The 27,214-nt window shown below is 39.9% G+C and overlaps 1 protein-coding gene across 15 annotated transcripts in view; it reads left to right on the top strand.

Moving 5' to 3' along the window:
• Nucleotides 1-27,214, top strand: part of Rps6kb1 (ribosomal protein S6 kinase, polypeptide 1) — a 46,017-nt gene that overhangs the window by 14,429 nt on the left and 4,374 nt on the right. For 4 of the 15 annotated variants that reach the window (NM_001114334.2, NM_001363162.1, XM_011249275.3 and 1 more), the window contains 10 exons: nt 10,418-10,565; nt 12,817-12,874; nt 14,266-14,366; nt 16,820-16,910; nt 17,067-17,157; nt 17,544-17,651; nt 18,570-18,632; nt 18,791-18,868; nt 23,559-23,666; nt 26,079-26,191. In NM_001114334.2, the coding sequence (NP_001107806.1) occupies nt 10,418-10,565; nt 12,817-12,874; nt 14,266-14,366; nt 16,820-16,910; nt 17,067-17,157; nt 17,544-17,651; nt 18,570-18,632; nt 18,791-18,868; nt 23,559-23,666; nt 26,079-26,191 (959 nt within the window). The other 11 variants (XR_003949513.1, XM_030246366.1, XR_003949512.1 and 8 more) reach the window with 10 other exon arrangements.

Genomic DNA, 27,214 nt, shown 5'->3' with positions numbered 1-27,214 from the left:
GTATGTGATGAGTATTTTCCTACATGTATGTCTGTGCACATGAGCATGCTTGGTACCTACAGAGTCCAAAAGAGGGCATCAGATCCCTTGGAGCTAGAGTTATAGTTTGTGAGCCACTATGTTGGTGCTGGGAATCAAACCTAGGTCTTCTGTAAGAGCATCAAGTGCTCTTAACCCCCACATTTTCAGCTCTTTTCTAATGTTTTTGTATGAAAGTTATATAGTGTTATGTCTTTTTGACTCTTACTACTAGTTTTAATTGTTTGTTAGTTTGAGAAAAGATCTATGGAGCCCTGCCGTGCCTAGAACAGAGATCCACTTACTTCTGCCTCCTGGGTAATGGAGTTAAAGGCTTCCACTGTAGTTGTAATTTTTGTTTTTAAAATCAGTTTTAAAGATGCATTTATGTGTATGAGTGTTTTGCTGCATGTATGCACATGTACCATATGAGTGCCTCTTGATGATTGAGGTCAGAAGAGTGCATTGGATCCCCTGTCACTGGAGTTGATGGTTGTGAACTCCTCTGTAAGAGCAACAAGTGCCACTAACCACCTCTGAGCCACTTCTCCAGCCCCAGTAGAAAACTTTTTTTAAGTTTTGTTTTATTTTTTCCCTTTTTAAAATGACCTTTTTTTTTAATTTTATGTGCATTACTGTCTCACCTGCATGTATATCTGGGTGAGGTTGTTGGCTCCTCTGGAACTGGGCTCACAGACAGTTGTGAGCTGTCATGTGGGTGCTGGGACTTGTACCTGTATCCTCTGGAAGAGCAGCTAGTGCTGTTAACCACTGAGCCATCTCTCTACCTCCACCCCCGACCCCAATACATTTTTATTTAAGGGATTTCACACTAAATTTTTTCTATTCCTGTCAAGGTCCAAAGCTAGAGTTCAATATTTCTTTACAATATGGTCCTGCTCCTCTTTTTTTTCTTTGAGTCAGGCTCTCCCTATGTAGCTCTAGTGGGCCTGGAATTTTCATAAGTTTTCTCAAAGAATACTGCCATCCGTTGTCTATACATCCTTTTTAATGACTTGCCATTTCAGTGATGTTGATTTGTTGTTAAAAGGTGAAGAGTAGAAATACGCACATGTGATCCTGCCACTACACTACATTGCCCATTCGTGCACTACTCCTTAAAGTGGAGAGATGGCTCAGCAGTTGAGAGTACTGGCTGCTATTTCAGAGGACCTGTATAGCTTCCACACACCCATCACAACCATCTGTAACTCCAAACTGAGGGGATCTGATGCATCCTTCTGGCCTCTCAGTACCAGGCATGCATGTGGTACATACATTCAGATGAAGCATCCACATATATAAAATATATTTGGAAAAAGTTTGTTTGTTTGGTTGGTTTTTTGGGTTTTTTGAGACAGGGTTTCTCTGTGTAGCCCTGGCTGTCCTGGAACTCACTTTGTAGACCAGGCTGGTCTCGAACTCAGAAATCCACCTGTCTCTGCCTCCCGAGTGCTGGAATTAACCTCCCGGCTTGTTTGTTGTTTTTTTTTTGTGTGTGTTTTGAGACAAGAGTTTCTTTGTGTAGCCTTGTCTGTTCTGGAACTAGCTCTGTAGACCAGACTGGCCTTGAACTCAAAGCTTTGCCTACCTCTGCCTCCCAAGTGCTGGGATTAAAGGCGTGCGCCACCACAGCCCGGAGGCCCCTTTCTCTTAATGAAAATATGTTTTAGAAAGACAAGAAGTCCTTGCCAGGCTGTGGTGGCGCACAAGAAGTCCTGGCAGAGGCAGGCGAATTTCTGAGTTCGAGGCCAGCCTGGTCTACAAAGTGAGCTCTAGGACAGCCAGGGCTATACAGAGAAACCCTGTCTCGAAAAACCAAAATAAATAAATAAATAAATAAAATAAAATAAAATAAAATAAAATAAAAGAGAAAGGGACAGTGGTGTTGCCACCTGCTCCTCTCCTCCCCCCTCCCCCCTTTAACTTCTCTTTTTCTTTTAATTTATTGAGACAAGGCCTTGCTAAAAAGCATTTGGTAGCTTGGCACTCTTTACAGACCAGGGTGGCCTTGAACTCAGAGATCTGTTTGCTTCTGCCTCCACCTCTGCCTCCTGAGTGTTGGGATTAAAGTTATGTGGCCAGTGTACCTGCCCTTCTTTTGTTTTGGAGACAGGTCTCATTCTATAGCCTCTGATCTAGACCTGGAACGCTTAGAATGGATGTCTGTCTCTTGTCCTGTAAGTTATTTCATGTGACCTCTTTTATCTGCACTTGAACTATGAACATGATAGTGATAAGGTCAAAGTTTTCCTGAGATCTTTAGCATCTGATTTCTTTAAGCAGTTTATTCAAGATTACTTTTAGGGTTGATGGATCTTCCTGGCTCTCAGTTATCCACTTTCTTTTAATATGAAAGAATTCAGAATTTAGATCATATTCATCCACAATACCATTCTCAGGAATGCTCTGGGTTTGTGGTGTGTACTAATAATCCAAGTAAAAGAGAGTAGTAGGTCTTGCATACTTAATTTTTGTTTTTGTTTTGTTTTTTGAGACAGGGTTTCTCTGTATAACCTCTCTGACTATTGTGGAACTCAGTTTGTAGACCAGGCTGTCTGAGACCTGCCTGCCTCTGCCTCCTGAATGCTAGGATGAAAGGTGTGAGCCACCACAGGACAATTTACAAGAGTGAGTCAGTTCTCTACTTTTAACAGATAGGTCCCACGGATTAGAGTCAGGTCATCGGCTTGGCAGCAGATGCCTCCTCCTGTAGCCAAGACCTTTCATATTTTGTTAATCATTTCCTTCCAATGGGAGAGATGGTCCTGTGAGTAAACCAACCACAGGCACAGTCTGAGGCGTCCACCAAGGGCAGCTCCTTGAGCAGCTCTGTGGGGAAAGCCTTATTCTTGTTACTTAACTGATATTGACTAAAAAACAAAACACCCACTCTTCTTCGTAACTAGCACTTAGTCCTTTATAGGAGTTTTCTTGTGTGAGCTCTTTGACAGTTTCCTCTCCGCTGCCCTGGCCTACTGGAATTGCAGTTAGTTGATTTTGGATCCTGGGCTGATGATCTGATTTTCTTAGCTCCCATTAGCTGTAGCTTTTAATGTTTGTTTGCTTCCTTTTACTAGTGTTTTTACAAATGACTTTTAAAAAACAAAAAGTTAACTTGCTGGGTGTAATGGCTCAGGCCTTTAATTCCAGTACTTAAGAGGCAGATTCAGGTGGATCTCTGTCAATTTTGAGGCTAAAGTAGTCAATATAGTGAACTTCAGGACCGACAGGGCTACTACACAGGGAGACCTGTCTCAGAAAACCCCAAAACCAACCAAATAAAACCCCTAAAATTTATATATCTTAGTGAGTATCATGTTGTCTTTAAAAATTTTTTTATTATATTTAAAAATTCTTGTCTGTTTGTTTGTGTGGGCCAAAGGACAACTTTTGGAAGTTAGTTTCCTTCTTCTACCATGTGGGTCCTGAGGCTTGGTGGCAGTCTCCTTTACCTACTGAGCCATCTCACCCGCCCTCCTTGTCGTCATGTGCACGGATGTATTGTATGATAATTCAAGTCAGGTTAAACATACTTCTTCAGACATCTAGTGTGTTTTTTTTTTTTTCTTTCCATTTTTTATTAGGTATTTAGCTCATTTACATTTCCAATGCTATACCAAAAGTCCCCCATACCCACCCACCCCCACTCCCCTACCCGCCCACTCCCCCTTTTTGGCCCTGGCGTTCCCCTGTTCTGGGGCATATAAAGTTTGTGTGTCCAATGGGCCTCTCTTTCCAGTGATGGCCGACTAGGCCATCCTTTGATACATCTAGTGTGTTTTAATTCTAACCCCTAGGTGAGATGACAGTAGGCTTCTTTAAAGTGTTTTTGTTTTGATTCTTCTTATATCATGGAGGCAGATGACCCATCTTCCAGACCTTTTTGTCAGATTCATCAGATTTTATTCCTTATGGGAATGGTCCTATTGGTTATTTACTCAGAATATTGAGGGGAAGACTCTTAGTAACCATCTTTGGAAGCAAGCTACTTTAATCTTGCTCATTGACTCAGCTACATCATAAATTTTAGAGACTTTGCCCAAAGTTTTGTGACTCACAAGGCTATCTGTGCCTGTGTTCCTCCTTTAAACAAGGTATTTACTTTGTATTGTGCACAGTGTTTAACAACATAGTGTGCAGATAACATTCTGGATGCGAACATTCTTCATTTAGGGAAAATATATTCTCTGTTTCTAATTTTCTTGCTCTGTCATTCAAGAGAACAATGAATAAGCTTATTTTTAAAATTACTTAGCCACCCTCTAGTCAAAACCCTTTTTCCATTAAACCTGTAGATCGATAGATAGATAGATAGATAGATAGATATGGCTGCGTGCGCGCGCGCGCGCGCACACACACACACACACACACACACGTATCTATAGTCTCTGTGTTTTTTCTTCAGAGTCACTAATATTTAAGTCTTCTTCCTCCTGTGTCCAGACTTCATTATTCTGGGTATTGTCATTGCTTTTGTGTTACCTAACTAATCAAGTTTAGCCTTTATTTCGGCTCCGTCAGTTTCCATTTCCATTCTAAGTCAAGGTCTTAGTGTCCTTACTTTATTCTAATTAACGTAGTCTGTAATTGATTCACTCGTTACCCCACTGAACTTATATTTAGTGAGATGCTAATCTGAATCAGCTTGTTTCTTTATGTTCCTATCACCCACTGAACATTTTTTGGCAGAAATTGCACAAATCTATAGATTGCTTTTGGGAAAAATTGAGAAACTCTATTTTATTACTTGTTTAGATTCCAAGTGTTCCAACAACGTTGTCATCAGCCTGTACAAATCCTTCTGTTCTCTTAGCTGCTCAGCTCTGTTCCTCTCTGCCCTTCTTCTTGCTCAGCCAGTACCATCTCCTCTGGTCCACCTTGTGAGACACCTTGATTTCTTTCGGCTGCCCTTTCTAGTCCCTGTCCAGCACTGTCTTACCTGCATTTTTTACTCAGTGAACTGTGTGCTTTTCTGGAGCTAACTGCTCTGTTTTAGATCCTGTTCCTTTCTACCTGTTCGGGTACTTTACTCTGTTATTTAATCCCTCTTGTTCTGTTCTGTCTCCTGGCTTCTTTTTTTTTTCTTCCCATAAACAGTTTTATTATTTGTGTTTGTCTGGGCACATGTTCATGCATCACACCTCAATGTGAGTGAATTTCAGAGGACAGTATTTGAGGATCCGTTCTCTTCTTTCATCTTGTTTCTTCCGCAGTGTGTAATCTAGGCTGCCTGCCTGCAAGCTTCCTGACAGCTCTCCTATTGAAGACCTCCCTTCTTGTAGTAGGAGTCCTAGAATTGCAAATGTACATGGCAGATGTCAAGAGTTTAAGTTGCTCTGGCTGGAATCAAACCTATTACCATCCTGCTTTAGGCTCCTCAGTTCTGGGATTACAGGTCTATGTCAACATGTGCAGCTTCCCATCACTTCTTTCTTTAAAGAAATTCAAGTCTGTTACCTGTTTAAGGAAAACCTTCCTTAACTCAAGATCACCTTTTGCATCTTTAGAACTTGACGTGAGAAGTAACGTCCACATTACCTACCACCTCTGCTCTTTTTTTTCTTCTTTTTCTCATTTATTTGGGGTGTGTGTACATTCCGTGTGTGTGTGTGTGTGTGTGTGTGTGTGTGTGTGTGTGTGTGTGTGTGTGTGTGTAGCTCAGGGGAAAAATTGCAGGAACTGATTCTCTCTTTCTACCATTTTAGGTCGCAGGCTGGACAGCAGGTGTGTTTAACTGCTGAGCCTTCCCTGTGCTTTTTCAAGTTGTGTTTTTGCTTTCACTTGTTCCTGGATCATCACTGATTTTCTAGATGCTAAATCCAATGGTCTTTACTTAGAGACTCAATTTACCACAGATCTTTTGTTTTGTTTTTTTTTTAGGATTTATTTATTTGTATTTTATATGTATGAATGTTTGCCTGTATGTAGTATGTTTGTGCATAACATGCATGCCTGGTGTGTGTGTGTGTGAGCTGCAGTGGGAGTGCTGGGAGCCAAACCTGGGTCCTCTGCAACAGTAGCAAGCAGGTGCTCTTAGGCACTCAGCCATCTTTCCAGCCACCTGACCACAGCATTTTGTTTCTCCTTTTTTCTTTTTTTCTTTTAAAGATTTATTTATTTTATGTATATGAGTACACTATAGCTGTCTTTAGACATACCAGAAGAGGACATCAGATCCCTTTATGGATACTTGTGAGCCATCACATGGTTGCTGGGAATTGAACTCAGGACCTTCAAAAGAGCAGTCAGTGCTCCTAACCGCTGAGCCATCTCTCTAGCCGTTGGCTTTTTTTTTTTTTTAAACTAAAAAAAAAAAAAGACAGTGTCTCACCATGCAGCTCTGGCTGGCCTGGACCGCTCTATATAGATCAGGCTGACCTCACACTGGAAGATCTCCACCTACCTCTACCTCCTGAGTGCTGGGATTTAAGGTATATACCACCAGGCCCAGGGATGTGGTATCTTCTCTCATCCTCTGCTTTACTGCCTAAGACACAGTAGAGTATTTTACTTAACTGGGAGTTGCCGGTTTCTCAGCAAGCCTGGCCAGTAAGCTCTTGAGATCTACCTGTCTCTGCTTCTCAGTGCTGGAGTTAAAGACACACAGCCATGTGCAGCTCTTTATGTGGGTGTGGGGAATTTGAACTCAGCTCCTCGGGTTCTCATGTTTGCAGAGCTGTTGCTGTGACAGTCATCTCCTCAGGGCTACACTGTGACATTTTGCTGTAGTTTGTCTATCCATTCTTCTCTGCATGCCACTGAAGAGCATGACAGATCTCCTGGAACTGGAGTTACAGACAGTTTGAGCCACTGTGTTGGTGCTAGAATTGAGTCTGAGTCCTCTGGAAAAGCAGCTCTTAACTGCAGAGCCATCTTTCCAGCCCTGGATTGTTCATCTTTTGAGTTGGTTCATTTTTAACTTTCATTTAAAAGTGATTTATTTAATGTGTATGGGTATTTTACTTGGATGTTTGTCTCTGCACCAATGCTAAACATCTCTATTTTGGTGAACATTCAATTTTGTTTTGTTTTTTTGAGACAGGGTTTTTCTGTATAGCCCTGACTGCCCTGGAACTCACTCTGTAGACCAGGCTGGCCTCGAACTCGGAAATCCGCCTGTCTCTGCCTCCCGAGTGCTGGGATTAAAGGTATGCACTGCCTGGCAAGCCATTTCTTACTCTTTTAAAAATTTGTCTTTTATGAAAATTTGTCTTTTATGAAAGAGTCTCAATCAGTTATTTGACTCATAACCACCTGGAGTTTCGAACTCAAAGGGGATTTGATGCTTCTGGCCTCTGAAAATCCCTGCACTTACTTTCACGTACCCTTACACACATACACACACTTAAAGGAGAAATTTTTATTTTATTTTTGAAACATGTAGTCCTGGCTGCCCTGAAAACTCACTCTGTGGTCAGGCTGGCCTTGAACTCACAGAGATCTGCCTGCCTCTACCTCCCAATTTCTGAGATTAAAGGCATGTACCACCATGCTGGACAAGAAAATTTTTCCAAAAAAAAAAAAAAAGGTAATGGTTTTTTGCTTTGTTTTTTATTTTTAAAGAATCAAAGTTAGAAGTTGGGCATAGCAAGTTGAAGCCAGAGTGGGCTATGTAGTAAAACCATTTCTCAAACCCAGGAAGACCTGGGGATGTGGCTTGGTTGATAGAATGCTTTTATAGCATGCAAAAAGCCCGGATTTGCTCTGGAACCCTTTGTGCATGTGTTGTGCACATGCTTGCCAGTAACTTAACTTGGGAGGTACAGAGAAGAGGACAGGAGTTCAAAGTCATTCTTGTCTACACAGGGAGTTCGAAGTCGGCCTGGAATACATGGCACCAAATTAAAAGAAAAGTCTAGAAAAACAGAAATAGAATTGGCACAAGGGACAGTGGCTTACCAAGCTGACAAGGGCAGGGCCACTTTGTTCGGGAATTCAAGATCAGTCTGGGCAATAAAAGAGTACCTTTTCTCAAAAAGGACTGACTAAGGAGTCAGTGTGAGCTGGGCATGGTGTTCATGCTTATAACCCACCACTTCAGATGTATCACTCAAAGCCTGTTGGAGCTTCAGAGTGAGTCTACCTCAAAAGCCCCTAGACGGGGAAGAACCAGTCTACATTTCTCTTTCTCTGTGTTATCTGTTTCTATTATAATTCATTGTAGTTCTCAAATGCTGCTAATGAGAAGTCTGTTTTGTTTTTTAAATTAGTTTTTATTTGTTTTGTTTTAGAAATAGCATCTCCTACTTGTTGCTTAGGGTTGCTTAGAACTCATTGTATGTATTTCAGACTTAGCTCAAACTTCTGGAAGTTCTGCCTTAACCTCTTGCATGCTGCGATTATAGGCTTGCACCACCACTGTGGTGCAGGGGATTAAACCCAAGGCTTCCTGTATGTTAAACAAGAGCTGCATCTGTTGAGCCACGTACCCAGCCCAAGAGTGCAGCTTAAAGTTCCTAGGTGTCTTTCCTTCTGCTTCTGTGACAAGTTATCCACAGAGCATTCTTATTAGTGTGTTTGTTTTGTTTGTTTGTCTTTATGTAGTCCTGCCCATCCTGGAGCTTACTGTGGAGACCAGGCTGGCCTTAAACTCTTAGAAATCCCCCTGCTTCTGCTGGGACTAAAGGTGTACCCACCAGGCTGGTCAGTTTGTATATTTCTATAGTGCTTACTTTTATTTTACATTCCTGTCCTTGATTATATTTTATTCTTAGAGTATATAAAGTTATTAACAGTCAGAAATTAAAATCACTATAATTGTAATAACTAATTTAAACAAGATGGTAGATAGCAAATCATTGAGATTCACCTCATCAAATATACTTAAAAGTTAAATTCTCTTATTATTTTTTCTTTTTTTCTAACCGTCAGCTTTGAGACTTTCTTAGTTGTGTTTAATCTTGTAGATAGAAACCAGATATATGTTTGCTTGGATTTTCTCAATCTGGGTCCTATGGTGGTGTTCTGGTTGGCTTGGCATAAGGTGACCTAAAAATTTCAAATACTGGAATCCTAGGCCTTTGTCATCATGCCCAGCTTAGGTTTGTACTGGTTCCTCATTCTTTGACAAGATGGAGCATATACTATATGGACTGTAAGTGGCACAGTACTTATGTGTTCCTTTCACCTCGCCTTCTTAGGAGTGTTGCTTATTCTTTTTATGGCTGTGTGTATGTAGATTCTGTAGACTTTCAGCTAATATACTACATTCAGTTTGTTTCTAGTCTTTTAACCTTCGTAGATATTGTTACAGCTGATAATGTATGTAAGTGTCCTGTAATACTAGGGGATTAACTACTGGAATAATTTCCTGGAACTTATGTTTAATGTGTCCAAACCTACATAATTTTCTCAAAATGCTTTTATTATTATCGTTGTTGTTGTTGTTATTATTTATCATTATTATTATTATTATTATTATTATTATTACTATCAAGATCTTATATAGTTTAGACTTACCTCAAATTTATTAATTACCATAACTGGCCCTGAGCTCCTGATCTTCCTGCCTCTGTCACTTTCAAGTGCTGAAATTATAGGAATGTGCCTTCACATTGGTCTTTCATTAATTCTTAAAACTAGTCAGGCTACAAGCACAGATGACAAACCTTTGGCCTAATTTTTATTTATCTTCATTTTCTTAATTGTAAGGCAATTTCCCTAGGTTCTTGAACTGGGCACCTGCTTTTTCTCACTTCTTCCCTAAACATCTCAGTTGGACTCAAAGCTGAGGGTTATTCAGTATACTCTTCTCAGTAGGTCACTAGACTTTCAGCACCTCTCCCTGGATGTACAGCTTCCCATTTCTTAGCCTCTGTCTCCTCCTCCAGCTGAATCTAACCACTCATTGCATGGTGACCTTGTGGATGCCTGGACACACCCCGTCCTGTCGGATCCCTTTTCCATGGAGTGCTTTTTAAACGCACACATTTCACTTTAACTTGACCGTTTTGTTGTCGGGTCACTCAGGAAAGCATCTTGCCAGGTTGAGTGCACTTGCTGTGCTTACTCTTAGCATTCTTTCTTGCTTTCATTGACATCTTTTCCCTTGATACTCTGGGCTACAAGGACAGGATTCCTTATTTTATTCCTGCTCTCTTGGCCTAAAGTTGGGGGCACACTAAGGTCTTACCTGTAAGTGAATATATGCATAAACTTGATCTGTTTACAGATGTCTAGAAAAACCTGTCTTGGTTTTCATTTACATATTTACTACAAAACCCGAGCAAATTTCGATATTTATAAACAGTGAGTAGCCTCCATTACCCTCACCCACCTCCGTTTCTGGTAGAAACTATTGTGTATTAGCCTGAAAAGCATAAAGTAGATTTTTCCAGTTACCATAGGATCAAAATGTTGACTATTTTGTTCTTATAGACCATCTCTTTTCCTTTAGGCAATGATAGTGAGGAATGCTAAGGACACGGCCCACACGAAAGCAGAGCGGAACATTCTGGAGGAAGTGAAACACCCTTTCATTGTGGACCTGATTTATGCCTTTCAGACCGGAGGAAAGCTCTACCTCATCCTCGAGTATCTCAGTGGTTAGTACTGCTGCCTCCCACGCTCCTTTCCAGGGACATTGTGAGCACGGCTAAAAACTGGTGAATTCATCCAAGAAAGAAATTCACATATGAACAAATGGTTCTTTTTACAGACAAATATGAAAGAAACTTGGAAGGTTTTCCTATCTGTAAAATTTTATTTAAAATCTCCTTGTAATCAAGTATTAACACAGTAATAAGCTGGGTTATCTATTGTAATCCACCCCATTAAATATTCTAAATCGAAATGTGGAAGCTTACTGAGAGTGTTGCAAGATTGTTTTTGAATTACATCTTTCAGTCACATTTTCAAGGACCTGCTCCCTGCTGGGAATTTACGACTCCCTTTTATTTTTAATTTGGTTTGTTTGGTTTTTTTTTTGTTTGAGACAAGGTCTCATTCTGCACACCAGGCTGTCCTGGAGCTCACCGGGTAGCTGATGCCGCCTTTGAGTTCTAGCAGTCCTGTGAAGCCTCCTGAGTGTGCCAGTATGAACTACCTCATGTGGTTCCTGAATCATCTACACCACAGATGTGCACACACACCTGGTATTTTCTGTCTTTCTTTTTCTTTTTTCTTAGACAAGATCTCTTTATATAGTTCTGGCTGTCTTGGAACTCACTATGTAGACCAGGCTGGCTTCAAATCAGAGATTGGCCTGAGTGCTAACATTAAAGGCATGGGCCACCAGGCCTGGCATACCTGCACCAAGTTTCATAATACCTCTTATCATGGACCTGAAAGCCTCACAGTTTTACTCCTTTTTTGTTAATGCTGCTTATCTTGTGATTTTATTTTATAATTTCAGATTTATATAGATTTTATGAGTAGTACAGGGCTCCTGCCTCACCTAGGTCCTCCAGTGTGGAATTCCTGCCCCTTACCTAGAGCCTCCACATCCTCTCATTGCATTTGCTTATCTTCCCATGTGTGAACATACATATACACACATACAAAGTCAACATTTTTTGTACTATTCAAAGATTTATATCACTAAAACTCTAACATTTACTTTCTAAGTTCAAGGACATTTTCTTATATAACTAGTTATAATTAGGGCATTAATATTAATATAATATTTTTTAGTTTTCTTTAACATAGAACAGTCCCATAGTCTGTCTTTGTCACGTTGACGTGTTTTCAGATGTATATAGCAGGATCTGTAGATTGATGTTTCTTTAGGATTGAGGTTATGCATTTTGACAGAACTGTGCAAGTGACACTGTGTTCCTTCTCAGTGTTCAGAACAGGGGGTGCATAGTATTTAGATCTTTGCCCTACTGCTCTTGATGTTCATTGTAGTCACATGATGGCTGCGGGTTTTAGTAAGTGTCTCTTGAGATACTTTGGGATTACTTCAGAATCTCAGCACATCAGGCTTTCAGGTCCAGGGTTGGCGTCCATTGCTTCCTAACTGTAACAGTTACCAGTGTTTGCCAAGTGGCTTCCTTCCTCAGTCCTGCCACTTTCATTTATTACTGTACTTGGCACTCACTCTACTGCAATGGAGAGCTTTCTGTTTTCCATTGAAAACCATATCTGGGGCTGGAGCGATGGCTCAGCAGTTAAAGAGTACCGACTGCTCTTCCAGAGGTCCTGAGTTCAATTCCCAGCAACCACATGGTGGCTCACAACCATCTGTAATGGGATCTGATGCCCTCTTCTGGTGTATCTGAAAACAACTACAGTGTACTCATATACATAAAATAAAATGAATAAATCTTTAAAAAAAAGAAAAAGAAAACCATATCTGTTTGTTTATTTACATCATTTTGGGGTCCTAGATTTTATAGTACAATCAATCCTTTATTACTATTTACTTTGGTATTCAAATTATGTCAATGTCAAGTTCATTCAGTTTATATAAGGGTTCTGAAAAAAGAAATGTCATATTCAGTAAAATTTAGGTGACTTAATTGTGTACTAACTTTTTTACATATGAGAAAAGTACTAGAGAGGCTTTAATCAAGACCTTTTAAACTTCAGGCCTAAAATCTATATATTTTGAAATTTGCAGATATAAAAGTTTTAATTTCAAGCCAATTTTAGTTCTCAAACTTAGTGTTTTAATAGAATAACAATGCCGCTAAAAATAGCTTCCTGGAGATTTTAAAACCCCAGTTTTTAGCAGCTTTTTGTTTTTGTTTTTTTAATTTTTAAGAAGTCAGTCTTACAAATAGAAGAAAGCATAAACTCATTAGAAGAGGACTGGAAGTAAAGATATTTATTCCTAATACATTTCCTTTGTAGGAGGAGAACTATTTATGCAGTTAGAAAGAGAGGGAATATTCATGGAAGACACAGCGTGGTAAGTAAAGTTTTTGTGGTTGTATGGATTCAGGTCATGATTCATGTAATTAAAAGCAAAACCACCTTCCCACTGTGGGCAGCCACATGATTCAGTAAGTTGATCTGGAGGCAGTCAGTCACTCAGAACATCAAGGGGGACCTTTGGGACTGGGCAGCTATTGGAGATCACGTGATTCCTTTGCCCCCAGGCCTTGGGTGGACCGCTCTTCACTGCAGAATTTCCTTGAATTGGTAAGCTGCCTGCCTTGGTTGTGGGTGAGTGTGGTTTTCCAGTGAAATTTTGTATGTGGAGCAATGGAAAGTATCAGAAATCATCTCCTCTTTTTTTTAGACTTTCCAGTTCCCAAGGTGCAGTCTTAGGGAGGTGATAACCCTGAACATACATCTGTGGATTGATTTTATAGCCAGGATGGGATCTGCCCTCCTATTCGTAAGATGGCATCTGCTTCAAATTAAAAATATACACATCCTTTTGTGAAGTGACTGTATTGGGTAACAATAAATCAGTTTGACCTACACATTAATTGATTAGAAAACACTTAAATGTTTTTTCTATCTTAATTACCAAACTGCATTCCATTGTTTAATTTCAGGCCTTTTCTAACACAGAAGCTGCATTTAAGAGCCTTAGGGATGAAGTGCCCCTTTTTGGAGGAGGCTCTCTGAGCCCTGTGGAGGCTGTGGTCCTGCTAGCTGTGAAACTGCCTCAGTCCTCTAGGACACACCCTCCATCCTGGAGTAATCTGCAGGATTGCAACATTGTTACACAGCCAGTATTGCAGTGCTTTGTGCTTTTCGAATCCAGACAGGGTTGATTCAGCCCTTTATTCTTTTGAGGTAGATAAATTTGAGTGTCACACAGTTTATAGTTGTGGGCCGGCTGGCAAGAGGGTGGGCAGATACTGTGGGCATTGCTGTCTCTTAATACACAGTCGTATTATCTAAGGGATGAGTGGGCTTCTACAGGTCAGGCCATTAGGACCAAGACTTGATCTCTCAGAATAATAAAGTCCCTATTTCCTGTGGAATCTTAAAAACTGGGGGAGGGTGGGAAGAATTTGTTTGATCTGTATGACTGTTGGCCTAATTCCTACACAGAGAGATTAGAACCTAATCAGTAGTAGTTAGAATAGACTGGACATCTTTGCGCTTTTAGCACTATGTTCTAATGGAAAAACTTAAACATTGTATAGCTTGACTAAAATGAGTGACAAATGCCCCCCTCATTGTGGCAACAACCTGTGCCATCTCTTTTCCCAGTATATTCTTTTGCCCCCACTAATTTGGTCTTTGGTGCATGTCTGTTTCTTTCAAGGAATTTTGTTCCATACATAAACTGCTTTGGATAGATTACTTTTTAAATTTTTATTAAATCACTTTTGTTTCCAGCTTTTACTTGGCTGAAATCTCCATGGCTTTGGGGCATTTACATCAAAAAGGGATCATCTACAGAGACCTGAAGCCGGAGAACATCATGCTTAATCACCAAGGTGGAGACTTATCGTGAACAATTCTGTAGTAAAGTCAGCTTACCATCTTTCCACATGATGATGGCCATTTTCAAGGCTCCCATGTTTATCTCTGTCTTGTTACATATATTCCCCCTCAGAATATATCGTATCACAGTACTTTACAGTACTTTAGTATCTAGTATTTTATGATTGAGCTTAAGTAGAGTTAAACATATTAGCCATTCTTTACAACTTTTAAAAAAAGTTACATATAAAATATTTCGACTCCAAAGCCAATTCAGATGTTGATACTGATTTATGCCATTGTGTTTTAATGACAAAAACACAGAAGCAAAACCTGTTTGTTTTCTTGGATATGGTCTTTTTGTACAGCCAGCTGGCATTGAACTTAGGGTCTTCCTGCCTCAGTCTCCCAAGTGTAGAGCTTACATATGTGTACCACCACCATGTAGCTAAAAGCAAAACTTTTTATAATAAATTTTAACTAATGTTTGAAGAAGAAAAAGACTGAAATTGAACTACATTATTTGCTATTGCCCCCATAATAAAATATTCCCTAGGCATAGATTAATCAGAGAAACAAACATTCTGTTTAGCTATCAATATAACAAAACAAGCATTGGTTATAGCTCCATGCTCCTACAGCTCAATTTCTTCTGCTGTAGTGTGAGCTGGGAAGGCTTTGCAGTTTACTCAAGGAACAAACTAGCAGACCAAGGCATCTACAAAGTTGTGAGCATTTGCTGATCCTTAGGTCTCCATAGGATGATTTTTGAGGTAGTTAATCAGTGTAAACTCTTACACAGAAAATGGTGAGGCCTATATAAATGTTACAAATAGTACTTTTTAAGAATTTGTTCGTGAGGGACTGGAGAGATGGGTCAGGGTTAAGAACATCTGCTCATGCAGAGGACCTGGGTTTAATTCCAGGTGTCTTACAACATCTGAACTTTACTTCCTGGGAACCTGAAACTAGGGTTTGTTGGCACCAGGCACACATGTAGTGTACATATATACACATAGGCAAAACCCTCATACATCTGAAATAAAAGAAAAAAAAAACTCGTTTTAATTGAAAAAAATGATAGAATTGACAAACTGCATTGTTAGAACCATGTCTGTACTCCTCCCTTCCTATGGCAAACCTGCATGCTGATTCTGAATTCTTTGTTGTTGTTTTTAAGGTATTTAAATTATTTTTCCTGTTATGAGAACTGAACCCTGTTCTTTGTGCATGCTGCCACCAAGCTATGACCCCCAACCCTTCTGATTTTCAGTTCTAAGACAAAGGATAGAACAAGAGAATGGTGGAATAGCAAAATTACTTTTTAAATCCATAACTTTGGATATATCATTTGGTTCTATGAGAATAAAAGCTATGGCCAAGTATAGAGGCACACAACCTATAATTCTAGCACTGTGGATTGTAAATAAAGAGAATTACTTTTCAAGGTTAGTCTGAGTAGGTAATTGAGTTCCAGGCCAGGTTCTGTCTCCTGCCCAGATCCAGTCTCCAGAAGGGTTCTGAGGGGCTGGAGAGATGGCTTGTTCTGCTTAGCTATAGACCTGGGATCCCAATACTGCATATTGGCTCACAGCCATTATAACTCCAGGTTCAGGGTTTCTCAGCCCTCTTATGGCTTTGGCATTAGTACATATGTTGCACTTACATTCATGCAGGCAGAATTACTCATTACACATAAAATAAATTTATTAAAAATGAGAAAATAAAAAATAAATATAGCCCAGTTTCTTCTTTTGTATCAGAATGTAGTAGATGTTCACAGCTGAATAAATGTAAGTGAGCCATTGCCTTTTGTCTGAAAGGAACCTTCAGTAATAGGGCCCTTGCTATTGATGAGCCACTGATTAATTAAATGACAGCTGAGAGAAACTTATCTGAAATAATCTTTGTATAGGGTAGAATTCCACCTTCTGGAACAGAAATGGTTATCCTATGCAAATTTTAGTTCTTTTCCTTCACTGGCAGCTTTTGGCAGTAAATAATTGAATTTGTTTCTGCTAACTGATAGCATTTGGCATAGTAAGCCATATGGTAACTTTCTGAGACTGTTATAAGAACTCTTAAGTACACTGTGAAGAAACAATACAGTTGAAGTATGCTGACTTTTGTTTGAATACAGAATGTTTACTAAGGATATAGTATATTACTTAAGGCATATTTTGAAAGGTGCTCTTTCAGGACAGAACAGAATTCTGCATATAGGTAAAGCCAGAGCTTTAGACAGTTGCATTAGTGTCTGTATTTTCTCTTACAGCACTGATTATATCACTGGCAGTACCCTGTCTTTAAGTAATTTTTAACCCATAGTAGATATGGCATCTAGTTCTCAGCATTTCCTAGAAAAGTTTTAGAAAGGAAAAGCTAAATGGAAAGAAGTATCTGTTTGCTCAAACACTGCATATACTTGAAAATTTCAAAACACTCATGCTTCAATCTTTCATTGTAGGTCACGTGAAACTAACAGACTTTGGACTATGCAAAGAATCTATTCATGATGGAACAGTCACGCACACATTTTGTGGAACAATAGAATACATGTGAGAGCTGCATGTTAAAAGAAATATAGCTGGTTTGGGGGTAATATCTAACTTTTACCTGGTTTAAATTACTCTTAGTTTTCTTAGTTTAGTAATTTTATTCAGATGATAATGAATGTGGGTAAATTGTAAGGAATGTTATTTTTCTCATTGTAGGGCCCCTGAAATCTTAATGAGAAGCGGCCACAACCGTGCTGTGGATTGGTGGAGTTTGGGAGCATTAATGTATGACATGCTGACTGGAGCAGTAGGTGCACGTTAAACCTGCATGTGTTATGCTCTGTGCTGGACAGTTACTCAGCCATTAGTGAGAGCACTTTGCTGTGGTTTTAGAACATGTTCCCATGGAATTATTTTCAAGGCAGAAACATTTGTTATTATTAGTAGTTTAGCATTAGGTAGCTTATGATTTTGAGGCATTCCATATTTTTATTTAAGTGACATTTGTAGGGGTTAAGAGAGATTGTTCAGTGGTTGAAGAGTGAAGTCTGCTTAAAGCCAGAGGTCTCTGAGTTAACTATTTCTAAACATGCTTTCTTATCTCAATGTATAACCATCCAATTCAGAAACTAGGTAATATTCTTAATTAAAACTTGGTTTTATATGCTAATTTTTTTTTTTTTTAACTCTTAGCCTCCATTCACTGGGGAGAATAGAAAGAAAACAATTGACAAAATCCTCAAATGTAAACTTAATTTGCCTCCCTACCTCACACAAGAAGCTCGAGATCTGCTTAAAAAGGTAGGGCACTTAAATGACCACCTCATAAGCAAGGCTTAATGAGATAGAATTTGGTACACACACATACGCTGTGTCCCTTCCTCTCCCCCCTCTGCCCCCCTCATACACACACACATACACACACACATATATTCTCTTTCTCTGTTTCTTTCATACACACACACATTCTCACACATAACTCATCTCTTTCTCTCACACACACATACTCTCTCTCACATACACACACACACCCTGGTTGGTTGTTTGCTTTTTGTTTTGTTTGTGACTCCCTATGTAGCACTGTGTAGAGCAGGCTGGACTCAAACTCATAGAGATCTGCCTGTTCCTGCCTCCCCAGTCCTGGGGTTAAAGGTGTGCACCACTACACCTGGCTCATGTAGTTTTATATAATTCTTTGAGAATTTCATGTGTGTGCATAGTTTCATCTTCACCTTTGCTTCAACCCTTCTAATATCTCCAATGTCTCCCCCTCCCAACTTCATGCTTTCCTTTTTTTCTTTCTTTCTTTTTTTTTTTTTAAATAACCTACACAGTCCAGTTAGTTTTGCCTGCAAAACTTTGGATGTGGAGTTAATTACTTGAGCATGGACAATATACTAGTGGCCATACCCCAAGGAAAAATTACTGTCCTTCCCCAATAGCCAGTAGCTCCTTCAGTAAAGATGGGGCCTCCTAAGCCCTGCCCCATCTAAGAATTTAATTCATATTTGTTTAGAGTCATATATAGATACAAAACAGAAACGACTTGCAATATTTTAAAGCAAAGTATATATTTAAAAGATTTTCTTTTATTCTCAAACATTGTCTGGTATTAATAAATCATATCCCTTGAGCACTAATAGGGACAACATTCTATAAAGGAGAAAGTCAATTCAGTTAGTTACAAATTTTCATCAGTGCTTCTTTTCCTCCCTAAAGCTGCTGAAAAGAAATGCTGCTTCTCGTCTTGGAGCTGGCCCTGGGGATGCTGGAGAAGTCCAAGTAGGAACTGAGATGTTGGTGTTTGGGGGGAATATAATGCTAATTTTGCTTATTTTGATGGTTATATTGAGTACTCATATGCGTTTAACTTATTTTGTGATTTATGACTTTAGAAAGGTTGTTTATTATTTCAATCATTCCCCTTGACTTTCTTCTAGGCTCATCCTTTTTTCAGACACATTAACTGGGAAGAACTTCTGGCTCGGAAGGTGGAACCTCCCTTTAAGCCTCTGTTGGTATGTATATAAGGAAGCATGTAATATGGGGAGATCCATGACTGTGGGCTAAAATGGGGTCCCGCGTCTGGCCCAGGCCTTGGGAGGTGGGACGCGTGAAGTGGGAAGTTTGCGTCCAGCTGTGAGAAGTCGCAGGACCCCTCTCTGGGGGTGGAGAAGCACAGTCTGGGGTCTCCGCAGACTCCAGAGTTGGCTCGGGAGTCCTGGCCTCTATGCAGGCTGGCACCGACAGGTTCTCGGGAGACCCCAGACACCACTAAATGCCATGGAAGAGCTGAGAATTGAGTGGGGGCCTATGGGCTGGCTCTAGCCTGGGGCCGAGGGGAAAAGGGCAGGGGGAGAACACTTTGGCTGTTTTCTGCAGTGGAGAGAGCCCTTGGCTTGGGTTGGTGGAGACCATGACTGAGAGCACAGAGAGTCATCCTGTGGAAGGTTAGGCATGGCTCTTTAGAGGAAGACCTGCTCCATTGCTCCGAGACAGTTCATGGTTTTAAAGGCGCTTATTGTAGAAAGGCAGAGAGAAGGAGAGAGTAGAGAAGTAGAGGCTGGCCATGGCCACATGGAGAGAGAGGGAGCAAGAGGGCAAGAGAGAATCAAGCTGGAAGCAGGAGTAAGAGAGGGAGAAGGGGCAAGTGGCCACTTTTACAGTGGATGAGCCTACTTGTTGGGTAACTGTGGGGGTGGAGTCCAGACAACCTATGGGACTGATGGCCACAGAATTATAGAGCTGGGGCCTAGTGTCAGGAGCCTAGTGTCTGGCAAACAGGCCTTCCATCCCTTGTGGAGTAATTGCTGCTGGGTCTCCGGGATTTAAATCTAGCTCAACCAGAGAACAGGCTGCCTTTCACGGTTCCACACACAACTATTATTTCCAGTATTGGGGAATGAACCTGGGACCTCACACATGCCAGCCAGGTGCTCTACACTGATACCTCAGTCCTGGTAATTCTTTGAAATAAGAAAAATCAGAGAAAGCAGGTATAGTGGTGTTCTCCTGTATGATAGTATATATTAATGACACCTGCAGTGACTCTTTTCAAATAAGATCACTTTCTGAGGAAGCAGGAGTGTGAATGTCAACACATGAATGTGAGGTCAAGGGAACATAGGTCAGTCTATAAAAATGCTTATGGTTAAAATAATTCTTATTTAACTTCTTTTACCTCAGAATCTGAGGACATATGCTTTTTCTATTTTGGGGGATGTAGGTGAAGGAAGAGGAGAACGGGGGCTAAAACCTTAGTTAGGGTTTCCATTTCTTTGAAGAGACACCATAACCAAGGCAGCTCTTATTTAAAAAAAAAAAACCATTTAATTGAGGCTGACTTAGAGTTTCAGAGGTTTAGGTCATTGTCATCATGGTGGAAAGCATGGCAGCCTACAGGTAGCTATGGTGCTGGAGGAGCTGAGAGTTCTACATTTCCAACCAAAGGCAGCCAGAAGGAGACTGTCTTTCAGGCAGCTAGGCGGGGGATCTCACTGCCCACCCCCTCAGTGACACATTTCCTAATAGCGCCACTCCCTTGACCAAGTATATTCCAACCAACACAGACTAATTATTATTTTATCACAGAATATAAGATGAACATAGACGGGGCTGGAAAGATGGCTCAGTGCTTAAGAGCACTTGTTCTTGCAGAGGAACCAAGTTTTATCCACTGTACCCACATGGTAGCTCACAGTGGTCCATAACTACACTTCCAGGGGATCTAACACCTTCTGACAACCAAGGGCACTAAGACATGCATGTAGTCCACAGAAAATACTCAAGAAATTTATGTAAACCTTAAGACGTCGGTATACAGGTATAGGGAGGATAATTAGCTCAGATACCTACTTCCTAATTTCAGAAATAATCAGGTCATTATTTTTGTTGTTTTAAGATTTATTTACTTCATGTATGTGGGTACACTGTCACTGTCTTCAGACACACCAGAAGAGGGCATCAGATCCCATTACAGATGGTTGTGAGCCACCGTGTGGTTGCTGGGAATTGAACTCAGGACCAAGAGCAATCAGTGCTCTTCCCTGCTGAGCCATCTCTCCAGCCCTCAGGTCATTTTTTTTAAACATAAGCTTAACACATCACAGTTATATGGTTGACCAGTTTATTTTGATTTCCCCTTTTACTCATTATTTTCAATAAGGAGTCATAGTCTATACATAGTTTCGGTGCTCTCTTTCTTACTATACACAGGTATCCCCTCATACCTTCTGGTCCTCTGTTCTGTAGAATTCCTCAGATTAGAATAAGTGTTTTTAATTTCTTGAATTTTATGTGTATGGAGTATTTTGCTGCATATATATGCTATGCAGTAGATTTTGTGTGTGCGCACGCATGCACACGCGTGCGAACACACTTGCCCGCCTTGTACTTGTGAAGGTCAGAAGAGGGCATCAGATCCCCTGGAATTGGAGTTATGAATGGTTATGAGCCACTACATGGATGCTGGGAACTTAACCGAAGTCTTTTGGAAGAGCGGCAAGTGCTCTTAATGGCTAATCCATTTTTCCATCCCTGCATTCCTTACATTTTAATTTTTGCTCATTTTATCCCCACTGCATCATTTATTATGTTATCTCTTTCCAAATTAAGGAACTTGGGATACAGATGGACTTCTTGATGCTATATGCTTTGACAAGGAAGCTTATCTTACAGTATAGTTGTATTCCTTTAGAGCAGTTAGTAGTCATTAATGAATCCCTGTATGTCAATGGTTCTTAACCAGGGACCAAAGTCTAGAAGTATTTTGGTTGTGTTGCAGGAGGGCTCTGCTCCTAGTACCTACAGCGTAAGTGCCAGTACATGGCAGGCAGCTCTCTACTTTGAAGAATTATCAAGCCCAGGGGCTAGAGAGATGGTTCTGCAGTAAAAACTAGCACACTTGAGCTTTCAGAGAATCTAAGTTCAATTCCCAGCACTAACATGGTGTCTTATAGCTGTCTGTAGCTCCAGGTCCAGTGGATCCTACACTTTCTGGCTTCTGTGGGCACCAGGCATGCATGTAGTGTAAGCAAACACAGAGACACATAAAATAAAAAAATTAAAAGAATTAAAATTATCAAGTTCCATAAGGTCAATAGTGCTGCTGTGAGAATCCTAGTTGTGTTCTCCTTACCTTGTTCATTCTTCATTAGCCACAAGTTTTCCATAAAGCAGACATCAGTTGTTTGGTTATCCAAAGTATAGTTGATACCAGGAATGTAGGCTAAATGTATGATTTTTTTAATATTCTTCAAAATAATGAAATAGTTCCTTAGTATCTTCTAAAATTAAATAATGAATTATAAGATTTTTTAAAAGATTTATTTCTTTATATATATAGTGTTTTTTCTGTGTGTATACCTGCAGGACAGAAGAGGGCACCAGATCTCATTATAGGTCGTTGTGAGTCACCATGTGGTTGCTGGGAATTGAGTGCCCTCAACCTCTGAATCATCTCTCTAGCCTGAATTATATAGTTTTTTATACTATATAATTATATAGTGAATTATATAGTGTTATTTTGAACTCAGTCTTAATATTTCAAGCTGTTCTAACATTTTCCTGATTTTCCTTTTTTCTTAACTTCCCCCCGCCCCCCACACACACACAGAGCACAAGCTGGCCTTAAGCTCACAATTTAGCCAAGAATAGCCTTGATCCTCTTGCCGCTACTTCCTAAGTGCTGGGATTATAGGCATGTATCACCATGTTCAGCATAGGTCATATTTTTTAATTGATATCTCTTTCCTCTATTTGGTTCACGAGTCAGACTAGACACATCATGAAAGGGAAGAAATTAAAGGAATCTGGTGGGTAGAACTTAGATGATACTATTCTATAACAAGAAAATGTACTCAGAGCAAACCACTACTTTAAAACTCTTAGACATGAAGTAATGCACAAGAAGACTCTCAGGCCAGGGAGAATTTGATGTTGGTGTGTTAATACCAGGTGATTGCACATGCCCAGGCAAGTGCTTGACACTGAGAGTAAACAAAGTTTACATCCTAGGTGGCTAACTCCGGCATCTTATCTCTGTGTCTCATTTGAACTCTTCTTCCATAGTTATCCTTATCTAGACTTACTGTAGATATACAACAGCCGTTGAGCACATTATTATCTCTAGGAATTTATTGAGTGACTAGATGCACTAAAGGGTTATGAAGGAAAACTGATACTCAGTTTTAAGAAGAATGGTAACTATCTACTGAAATTTATGTTAATTCATATATAAAATTTGAAGATGTAGGCTTTGGTTCACTGGTAGAACATTTGCTTGCCTAGCAAGGGTGAAGCTCTGGGTTTGAACTCAGGTACCACATATATACAAAAGGATGATGCTGTGGAGCTAGAGAGAATCACAGCACCCACATGCTGGCTCACAACCATCTGTAACTGCAGTTCTAGGGGAATCCAACATCTTCTGACCTCTGTGGGTACCAGGCACAAATATGTGCATGGAAATACATGCAGTCAAAACACCTGCACATAAAATAAACATTAAAAAAAAAAAGACAATGATGTAAATGTACTGTTGACTCTCTTTCTACCTGCATTTTTTTTTCTTTTGTCTGTGGCTGCTAAAATTATTCTCATGTTTTATTACAGTTAAACCCTGTGCAAAGAATATAGGGCTTGTGGCACCTTTGATTGATAGGAATAATATAGACTGTTCACCATTTTCTAACCATTGTTCTTATGAAGCAATCTGAAGAGGATGTGAGTCAGTTTGATTCAAAGTTTACACGTCAGACACCTGTTGACAGCCCTGATGACTCCACTCTCAGTGAAAGTGCCAACCAGGTCTTTCTGGTAAGTGAAAGAACTTAGGTCTCCATGCAGCTGTAGGAAACCTCAGGTTGATGCAGTGAGAAGTTTATGTGGGAAGCTTGAATGACTTTGCTTTTAAGCCATTTCTTTGATAACTTACTGGTATCTACAAATTGATTTTCATAATCTTAACATTCTGTTTTAGAAATTACAGTGAGAATGTTTGAATCTTTGGAGTGATTCATGTTTGGTTGAGTGATAGTAACTTAGATGATGTGTGGGTCAGCATCACAAACAAAACCCAGCCAGAATAGATCTATTTTATTCCCAGATAATCATCATAAGGTATGGATACTATGACCAGGCAGTGGTGATACATACCTTTGATACCAGCACTCGGGAGGCAGAGAGCACTTGAGTTTGAGACCAGCCTGCTCTACAGAGTAAGATCCAGGACAATAATAACAACAACATTGTTGTTGTTGTTGTTGTTTGTTGGCATATTTGTTTAGCTCTTTTATTTGGTTCTTATACCTCTACCTCCCTTCCAACTCCCCAACACTAGGTAGGAGAGAAAGAAGGCTAGAGGGGAACGGGAGCATAGACCTCTTTAGACTGCTTCCTGCTGATTTAGGGATGTCGCATTCCTAGGTGCAAGTCCAGTCTCTCCAAACAGCAATCCAGCAAAACAGCAGCAGCAGACCAACAATTCAGCAAATGTGACAGCAGGGACCAGTGGCAGTAGCTGCCTCAGGCCCTCTCAAGGTTCTCAATTTATACCCTCTCCAGAGTCCCCAGAATTAAACCATCTGCAGCTGGCAGAAATCATGCCCTCTTAGAGCACGAGACAATCATAGTTAACGACTTTAGACAAACTAAAGCAGCTCCATATCCCACACCTGGGATTACAACAAAAACATTGACACAACATAATTAGGTTTTCAAAGAAACCAAAAGTTTCACTACAATGATTTCTCTCAACCTGATTCTGCAGAACATTTGTAATGTTAATTAATATTTGATAGCAGAAATATTGATTCATCTTTGATAATAAATAATTTCATTGAAGAGGTGTCTGTGTGCTGTATCTCTAGTCCAAAGTCTCTTTAGAAATTAATCTAAAAATAGCGAGGGGTATAGCTTAGCTGAGAGCACATTCTTAACGTAAGTGTGGCCTAGAATTTGGTCTCCAGAACAGTAAAAAAATAAATAAACCACTAAGATCCCACTTACCTGTATATTTCAGTTTTATTAACCTCAAGTTTAACAAATATTTAATCTCCTGTGATAATATCTCATTAAAAATTAATGGAAATATTAAAAATTAAATAAAATACAAGTTTGTCTTTAGCCCCCAGAACAGAGAGAAATGGCCTCTGCAACCACAGTGTGGCCTGCAGAGCTGCACCTTCCTTTTGGGCTCCACCCATAGTCTCGGGGACGATGGTGCTACGGTGATGCTTAGGCTCACTCAGCTGGTAACGCACAGGAAAAGCATGCAGCAACAGGACTAATGGCCGAACAAACAAACGTGCAGCAAGAAAGAGCTAGGCAGGAGCCTAATAAAGATGATGGGAACTAAAACAACAGCATGTGTGTACTGCACAGTGGAATTTTCATAATGGTGGCACTTGGTCACCAAAAACAAAACAAATGTGGCTCAATGATTAATATTGTATTGCACTTTTGTAGTGGAACCCGGATTTAGCTCCCAGCAACTATGTTAGGTAGCTCAAAATCGCATGAATACAGCTTCTAAGGATCTGGGTGCCTCATGTCCTCAGGCATCTGCACTCATATACACATACCTACAAACATGTGCATGCATATACAAAATTAAAAATAAAATATTAAAAAATTGTACTATTATGGTGTAAAAGTGGGAAGATTGCACATGCTAAGTCAGAGAATTCTAATTTTGGCTTAGTTATGAGCAACTATTTCGGAATATTAATCCTAACTGATTTTATAAATATATGTGTGTATGTATAACATATATCTATACAAACAATGGTAGCTGGCAGTGCACCAACTTATGTTTATCTTTATAGTCAATATTTTAATGTTCAAGCTACATTTCCCCGCAGTTTTCTTTTCTTCCCTACTACTAACCATGGGGTAAAATTTTGTTAATTAGCATATCAGACTTTAAAAAAATATATATAAAAATGCCAGATGTGGTAGTGCTCGCCTTTAATTCCAGCACTTGCGGAGATAGAGGCAGGTGGATCTCTATGAGTTCAAGGTCAGCCTGGTCTACAGACTAAGTTCTAGGACAGTCAGAGCTATTCACAGAGAAACCCTATCTCAGAAAAAAAAAAAAAAGAATATGGAGGAATATACACATTGGTAATTTTAGTTGCACATCATAGTGTTGGTGTCTCAGAATAAAAAGCCAATTTCTTGATGTGTCTGACCAAACATCATCCTGTAGTGTATTGTGCTGTTTTTCAGGGTTTTACATATGTGGCTCCATCTGTACTTGAAAGTGTGAAAGAAAAGTTTTCATTTGAACCAAAAATCCGATCTCCTAGAAGATTTATTGGTAGTCCACGAACACCTGTCAGGTATTTCAGACTCTTTTATTCTTTTTTTTTCTGTTCATGTTCTTGTATGCGTGTTCATGTGTATGCAGGTGCAGGTGCATGCAGAGAACAACAGCCTTGGGTGTTGTTCCTCAAGCAATCTCCATCTCTCTCTCATTGGCCTGGAACTTGGCTCAAATGCTAGGCTGGCTGGCTAGGGAGGGCCAAGAAACCTGTTTGTCTCCTCCTCCGTGCTGGGATTACAACCATGTGCCACAGTACCCACTTTTTTTTTTTCCCCCTTACATTGGTTGTGGGTATTGAACTTAGGTGCTTCTATTTGCAAGGAAAACTTTTTTTTTTTTTTTTTTTTTTTTTTTTTGGTTTTTTTCGAGACAGGGTTTCTCTGTATAGCTCTGGCTGTCCTGGAACTCACTTTGTAGACCAGGCTGGCCTCGAACTCAGAAATCTGCCTGCCTCTGCCTCCCGAGTGCTGGGATTAAAGGCGTGCGCCACCACGCCCGGCTGGAAAACATTTTTTTTTAAGCCTAGAAGAATATAGCTTAAGAAATGCATGTAAGTTACACAAATAAAAAGTTCTGTCATATCTGCCTAATATAGGCATAACATCTACTCACACCAAGTATCCTCTTTATGCATTTATCAACATGTTATATATGCTGCATAGTATATGTATAATACATGTAATACAGACTTGTTCCTTCCTGACAGAAATATACACACATCTATGTACCTACCAAGTTATGTCAAGTGTACCCGCATATGTTACACATACATTTTTTTAAAAAGGGTGGTAGTAGAAAGCAGAGAAAAAATGAGGAGGCTTCCATTACCTATGGGCAACATGGTCTCCCTGGTGAAGTAACTTCTAAGAAAAAGGAAAAAGCTAGCTTTGCAAACAAACAAAAAAAAAGTACCAAGTATTGCAGGCAGAACAGCAGCCAGGACAACGAACGCCCCTGGGGAGGGGAGCATGCTTTTTGGAAATAAGAAGTCAGAGTTCTTGGAATGTGGTAAATAAGGAAAATGGCCAGCAAATTGGGA

Source organism: Mus musculus, chromosome 11 (genome assembly GCF_000001635.26).
Source record: "Mus musculus strain C57BL/6J chromosome 11, GRCm38.p6 C57BL/6J".
NCBI classification, from domain to species: Eukaryota; Metazoa; Chordata; class Mammalia; order Rodentia; family Muridae; genus Mus; species Mus musculus.
This window is presented reverse-complemented; position numbering and strand designations above follow the sequence as displayed.